Raw genomic sequence first — 7,134 nt, forward strand, 5'->3', positions numbered from 1 at the left:
TTACTTTAATTGTTATCCAAATTATTTAGTTGACATAAATGATCAGAATATTTTAGATACTCTAACTCTTAATATTAAAACAAAAAATATGAATAGTAAAATTAATACAAGAGAGATAGCTGTAATATATAGAGTGTATTATAGACTCATGAAAATTACTTTAGCCCCAAAAGCTAAAATTGAAAGTAGTAAAGGAGTTACTATGCTCAAGGAAGCAAACCAAGAACATAGCAACACCTTCATCCCTAGAATGGTTCGATGGGATGAGATATTATCAAAAGATTAATGGCGTTTTGAAGCCATAACTCAACCAAAATATGAACCAGAAAGTTCATACATCGAACAAGTTATTCAACATCCTACAGGAGCAGTAGACTTAAAATTTTTAAGATCTAACTCTTTAAGCGAAGCCTCTTCCATTAGAAGAATGTCCTTCAGCAGACCTTCTTCTTTCAAACCCCCTGAGGGAAATAATAAAAGTTGTAAAAGCGATAAAAGCGACGAAGAGTTAATCGAAGAACTTGATATAAAAATAAAAGGTGTAGATTTTAACAAAACCGTTCCTAAAGTAATCTATCAAAAGGGTCCTTTCATTCATAAAAGTCCATCCGCTGAAACAATTGATAGACTCGGAACCCTTAAAGAAGAAAATAATTTCAAAATAGACTGGAAAAGTCTAAATGCTCAGTGGGAACACCCTGATAATAACATTAAAAGAAAATGGTATGTATATACCTATTCTTTTGACCAAAGAAAAACTTTTAGAAATAAATGGATTAAGGACTTAAAAAGACTTAGATGTGATATTGAATTCTTTAGATGGTTCGAATTAATAGGACAGATTCCAAATCAAAAGGAATCTTTACAAATGATTATCAATAAATGGTATACCAAAAATAAAGGTATAATAGAGGCCACCATTCCACCATTAGATGAAATCATAATACCCGTTCAAAATGAGGTAGTCACAGCTTCCCCTTTTAAAAGAGAAAGTACCTACCTTGACAAAGAACTAACAAACAAAGATCTAAACAAAATAATTGTCCAAAATAACTACACGAATAACCTTTTACATGTTGTATCTAATCAGCTAAAAGATACTAACAAGATAGCAACCCCTACTAGAACGATGGTAGCATCTACTATTGAAACACATCCTACTATCAAAATCCCTGAATTTTCTAAAGAAAAATTCCCTCAATTAAGAGAAAAGTTCGATTTTACAAATGAACTTCTAGAAAAGATAGAAGAACAACTTAAAACAAAACTAAGTATCTCAAAGCCTAATACAGAACAAGCTAGTACTAGCAAAGATAAAACCGTTGAACTCCATAAACTGCAAACACAATTAACTTCATTAAATAACAAATATGAAATTCTGTTAAAGGAAGAAACCATCCCTGACAGGGAAACTAAACTAAAGATGATAGAAATAGCTTCTAAAGAGCTAGTAGATTCTATAAATAAATTAAAACCTTCACTTACTCTAAAAACTATCTCTACCACTACTCCTGAAGTAAGTAGATTAACGAATGATCCTCGACACCCTAATAAAAAGAATTATTACAAAAGAGCGTCATTTCCAGACGTTCAATTCAAAGAAGATATCTATCTATCCCACTTCAGTCGCGATGGAACTGGAATTTCCGAATGGAATATTGATGGTTTAGCTGAAAGCCAAATCTACAAAAAGCTCCACGAAATAGGAATTTCCGTAACAGCATACAAAATGAAAAATGCGTTAGATAAACACGCAACAACCTTAATAGTATCAGGCTTTACTAGTACACTAAAAAATTGGTGGGATAATTACCTTTCCGATGAAAATAGGAATCAAATCCTGAATGCCAAAGCAGTAATAACTGTTGTAAAAACTGAAAATAATACTCAAATAGCAGAGCAAGAATCTAAAGAAGACGCTACTGCAACTTTAATCTACTGTATAGCCAAACATTTTATTGGTGAACCAAAACTATTTCAGGATAGAAGTCTTGAACTTCTAAATAATCTTAGCTGCCCAAAATTAACAGACTTTAGGTGGTATAAAGATATGTCCATAGAAAAGGTAATGGTCAGAGAAGACTGCAATAAACCTTTCTGGAAGGAAAGATTTATTAGTGGATTACCCAGATTATTTGCCGAAAAGGTAAGAAGTAAAATTAGAGATAGGTTTAATGGTCAAATTCCATATGACAATCTTACGTATGGAGACTTAATAAGTTTTATCAATGTTACCGGTTTAGACTTATGTACAGACCTAAAACTTAAAAGTCTTATTAAAAAGGATAGACTACAATCCAAAGCTGAGCTTGGTAGTTTTTGCCAAGACTTCGGCTACAAATCAATAGCCGCTCCATCAAAAAGAGTGTCAAAGAAACACAGATCTTCAGATAAACCTAAAGGACGCCACAGGCGTAAAGAAAAGAAAGAAGGAGAAACATCTAAAAAGAAAAGGTTTAAAAGAAAATCTAAAAAGGATTATGGTGACAAATGTTGGTCTTGTGGAAAAACGGGACATAGAGCCAATGAGTGCAAAGTTACAAAAAAGAAAAAGAGTAAAGTAAATACTCTTGAAATTGATGACAAAACTAAAGAAAAACTTTACGCAATTCTAGAAGATAATGATAACAGTTCATCATCTTCATCCACTGATAGCTATTCTAATAGTGATAATGAATTGATTAATGTTGCATATGACTCAGACAACAACAGCTCAGTAGAAGACAGTTGTAACTATACTGGCGCAATTTGCGTATGTAGTCAAAATTCTCTTAGAGTAATCACAGAAGACTCCAAAGAAGTCTTATTCGACATCATCGAACATATAGATAATGATGAATTAAGAAGAAAATATTTAACTGAGTTAAAAAATATTATCATTAAACAAAAGGAAAATCGACCACAAATAGAACCTTTTGATATGAAAAAGGTAATGAATAGATTCTTTGTAAAAACAGAAGAGCCTACTACTATCCAACATCTTCAAACTGAACTTAAATCAGTAAAAGAAGAACTAAAAGATATTTAGCTTCGACTTAATAAAATTGAGATGGAAAGTATTACTGATAAAATACTATCTCAAGTAGATAAAGGGAAAGCTATTGACAAAGAATTCTTCTTAAAAGAAGACGATGAAGACTTATGTACAGACCTATGTACAGACCTAAAACTTAAAAGTCTTATTAAAAAGGACAGACTACAGTCCAAAGCTGAGCTTGGTAGTTTTTGCCAAGACTTCGGCTACAAATCAATACCCGCTCCATCAAAAAGAGTGTCAAAGAAACACAGATCTTCAGATAAACCTAAAGGACGCCACAGGCGTAAAGAAAAGAAAGAAGGAGAAACTTCTAAAAAGAAAAGGTTTAAAAGAAAATCTAACAAGGATTATGGTGACAAATGTTGGTCTTGTGGAAAAACGGGACATAGAGCCAATGAGTGCAAAGTTACAAAAAAGAAAAAGAGTAAAGTAAATACTCTTGAAATTGATGACAACACTAAAGAAAAACTTTACGCAATTCTAGAAGATAATAATAAGAGTTCATCATCTTCATCCACTGATAGTTATTCTAATAGTGATAATGAATTGATTAATGTCGCATATGACTCAGACAACAACAGCTCAGTAGAAGACTGTTGTAACTGTACTGGCACAATTTGCGTATGTAGTCAAAATTCTCTTAGAGTAATCACAGAAGACTCCAAAGAAGTCTTATTCGACATCATCGAACACATAGATAATGATGAATTAAGAAGAAAATATTTAACTGAGTTAAAAAACATTATCATTAAACAAAAGGAAAATCGACCACAGATAGAACCTTTTGATATGAAAAAGGTAATGAATAGATTCTTTGTAAAAACAGAAGAGCCTACTACTATCCAACATCTTCAAACTGAACTTAAATCAGTAAAAGAAGAACTAAAAGATATTTAGCTTGGACTTAATAAAATTGAGATGGAAAGTATTACTGATAAAATACTATTTCAAGTAGATAAAGGGAAAGCTATTGACAAAGAATTCTTCTCAAAAGAAGAAGACGATGAAGACTTATGTACAGACCTATGTACATACCTAAAACTTAAAAGTCTTATTAAAAAGGATAGACTACAGTCCAAAGCTGAGCGTGGTAGTTTTTGCCAAGACTTCGGCTACAAATCAATAGCCGCTCCATCAAAAAGAGTGTCAAATAAACACAGATCTTCAGATAAACCTAAAGGACGCCACAGGCATAAAGAAAAGAAAGAAGGAGAAACTTCTAAAAAGAAAAGGTTTAAAAGAAAATCTAAAAAGGATTATGGTGACAAATGTTGGTCTTGTGGAAAAACGGGACATAGAGCCAATGAGAGCAAAGTTACAAAAAAGAAAAAGAGTAAAGTAAATACTCTTGAAATTGATGACAACACTAAAGAAAAACTTTATGCAATTCTAGAAGATAATGATAACAGTTCATCATCTTCATCCACTGATAGCTATTCTAATAGTGATAATGAATTGATTAATGTCGCATATGACTCAGACAACAACAGCTCAGTAGAAGACAGTTGTAACTGTACTGGCGCAATTTGCGTATGTAGTCAAAATTCTCTTAGAGTAATCACAGAAGACTCCAAAGAAGTCTTATTCGACATCATCGAACACATAGATAATGATGAGTTAAGAAGAAAATATTTAACTGAGTTAAAAAACATTATCATTAAACAAAAGGAAAATCGACCACAGATAGAACCTTTTGATATGAAAAAGGTAATGAATAGATTCTTTGTAAAAACAGAAAAGCCTACTACTATCCAACATCTTCAAACTGAACTTAAATCAGTAAAAGAAGAACTAAAAGATATTTAGCTTCGACTTAATAAAATTGAGATGGAAAGTATTTACTGGTAAAATACTATCTCAAGTAGATAAAGGGAAAGCTATTGACAAAGAATTCTTCTCAAAGGAAGAAGACGATGAAGACTTATGTACAGACCTATGTACAGACCTAAAACTTAAAAGTCTTATTAAAAAGGATAGACTACAGTCCAAAGCTGAGCTTGGTAGTTTTTGCCAAGACTTCGGCTACAAATCAATAGCTGCTCCATCAAAAAGAGTGTCAAAGAAACACAGATCTTCAGATAAACCTAAAGGACGCCACAGGCGTAAAGAAAAGAAAGAAGGAGAAACTTCTAAAAAGAAAAGGTTTAAAAGAAAATCTAAAAAGGATTATGGTGACAAATGTTGGTCTTGTGGAAAAACGGGACATAGAGCCAATGAGTGCAAAGTTACAGAAAAGAAAAAGAGTAAAGTAAATACTCTTGAAATTGATGACAACACTAAAGAAAAACTTTACGCAATTCTAGAAGATAATGATAACAGTTCATCATCTTCATCCACTGATAGCTATTCTAATAGTGATAATGAATTGATTAATGTCGCATATGACTTAGACAACAACAGCTCAGTAGAAGACAGTTGTAACTGTACTGGCGCAATTTGCGTATGTAGTCAAAATTCTCTTAGACTAATCACAGAAGACTCCAAAGAAGTCTTATTCGACATCATCGAACACATAGATAATGATGAATTAAGAAGAAAATATTTAACTGAGTTAAAAAACATTATCATTAAACAAAAGGAAAATCGACCACAGATAGAACCTTTTGATATGAAAAAGGTAATGAATAGATTCTTTGTAAAAACAGAAGAGCCTACTACAATCCAACATCTTCAAACTAAACTTAAATCAGTAAAAGAAGAACTAAAAGATATTTAGCTTCGACTTAATAAAATTGAGATGGAAAGTATTACTGATAAAATACTATCTCAAGTAGATAAAGGGAAATCTATTGACAAAGAATTCTTCTCAAAGGAAGAAGACGATGAAGACTTATGTACAGACCTATGTACAGACCTAAAACTTAAAAGTCTTTTTAAAAAGGATAGACTACAGTCCAAAGCTGAGCTTGGTAGTTTTTGCCAAGACTTCGGCTACAAATCAATAGCCGCTCCATCAAAAAGAGTGTCAAAGAAACACAGATCTTCAGATAAACCTAAAGGACGCCACAGGCGTAAAGAAAAGAAAGAAGGAAAAACTTCTAAAAAGAAAAGGTTTAACAGAAAATCTAAAAAGGATTATGGTGACAAATGTTGGTCTTGTGGAAAAACGGGACATAGAGCCAATGAGTGCAAAGTTACAGAAAAGAAAAAGAGTAAAGTAAATACTCTTGAAATTGATGACAACACTAAAGAATAACTTTACGCAATTCTAGAAGATAATGATAACAGTTCATCATCTTCATCCACTGATAGCTATTCTAATAGTGATAATGAATTGATTAATGTCGCATATGACTCAGACATCAACAGCTCAGTAGAAGACAGTTGTAACTGTACTAGCGCAATTTGCGTATGTAGTCAAAATTCTCTTAGAGTAATCACAGAAGACTCCAAAGAAGTCTTATTCGACATCATCGAACACATAGATAATGATGAATTAAGAAGAAAATATTTAACTGAGTTAAAAAATATTATCATTAAACAAAAGGAAAATCGACCACAGATAGAACCTTTTGATATGAAAAAGGTAATGAATAGATTCTTTGTAAAAACAGAAGAGCCTACTACTATCCAACATCTTCAAACTGAACTTAAATTAGTAAAAGAAGAACTAAAAGATATTTAGCTTCGACTTAATAAAATTGAGATGGAAAGTATTACTGATAAAATACTATCTCAAATAGATAAAGGGAAAGCTATTGACAAAGAATTCTTCTCAAAAGAAGAAGACGATGAAGACTTATGTACAGACCTATGTACAGACCTAAAACTTAAAAGTCTTATTAAAAAGGATAGACTATAGTCCAAAGCTGGTCTTGGTAGTTTTTGCCAAGACTTCGGCTACAAATCAATAGCCGCTCCATCAAAAAGAGTGTCAAAGAAACACAGATCTTCAGATAAACCTAAAGGACGCCACAGGCGTAAAGAAAAGAAAGAAGGAGAAACTTCTAAAAAGAAAAGGTTTAAAAGAAAATCTAAAAAGGATTATGGTGACAAATGTTGGTCTTGTGGAAAAACGGGACATAGAGCCAATGAGTGCAAAGTTACAAAAAAGAAAAAGAGTAAAGTAAATACTCTTGAAATTGATGACAACACTA

At 32.2% G+C, this 7,134-nt stretch overlaps 3 protein-coding genes across 3 annotated transcripts; all 3 read left to right on the plus strand.

The window, feature by feature from the left end:
* The first annotated feature begins 427 nt into the window (after window positions 1-427).
* On the plus strand, window positions 428-3,028 carry LOC138889705 (uncharacterized). The gene has a single exon (XM_070173041.1). It carries the CDS (start codon window positions 428-430, stop codon window positions 3,026-3,028), a length of 2,601 nt encoding a protein of 866 aa, XP_070029142.1.
* Window positions 3,029-3,955: 927 nt separating this feature from the next.
* LOC138889706 (uncharacterized) lies at window positions 3,956-5,753 on the plus strand. Its single transcript, XM_070173042.1, has 2 exons — window positions 3,956-4,544; window positions 4,903-5,753. The coding sequence occupies exons 1-2, from the start codon at window positions 3,956-3,958 to the stop codon at window positions 5,751-5,753; spliced, it is 1,440 nt and encodes a 479-aa protein (XP_070029143.1).
* A 21-nt stretch (window positions 5,754-5,774) lies between these two features.
* Window positions 5,775-6,233, plus strand: LOC138889707 (uncharacterized). Its single transcript, XM_070173043.1, has one exon. It carries the CDS (start codon window positions 5,775-5,777, stop codon window positions 6,231-6,233), a length of 459 nt encoding a protein of 152 aa, XP_070029144.1.
* Window positions 6,234-7,134: the final 901 nt, after the last annotated feature.

This window comes from Nicotiana sylvestris, chromosome 4 (genome assembly GCF_000393655.2).
Source record: "Nicotiana sylvestris chromosome 4, ASM39365v2, whole genome shotgun sequence".
Classification (NCBI taxonomy): domain Eukaryota; kingdom Viridiplantae; phylum Streptophyta; class Magnoliopsida; order Solanales; family Solanaceae; genus Nicotiana; species Nicotiana sylvestris.

Bases quoted from the DNA above. Each gene is read 5' to 3' on its own strand.
- LOC138889707 (XM_070173043.1), top strand. From the start codon at position 5,775: ATGGAAAGTATTACTGATAAAATACTATCTCAAGTAGATAAAGGGAAA.
- LOC138889706 (XM_070173042.1), top strand. From the start codon at position 3,956: ATGGAAAGTATTACTGATAAAATACTATTTCAAGTAGATAAAGGGAAA. The intron at 4,545-4,902 runs GTAACTGTACTG...TATCTCAAGTAG, and splicing joins CAGCTCAGTAGAAGACAGTT to ATAAAGGGAAAGCTATTGAC.
- LOC138889705 (XM_070173041.1), top strand. From the start codon at position 428: ATGTCCTTCAGCAGACCTTCTTCTTTCAAACCCCCTGAGGGAAATAAT.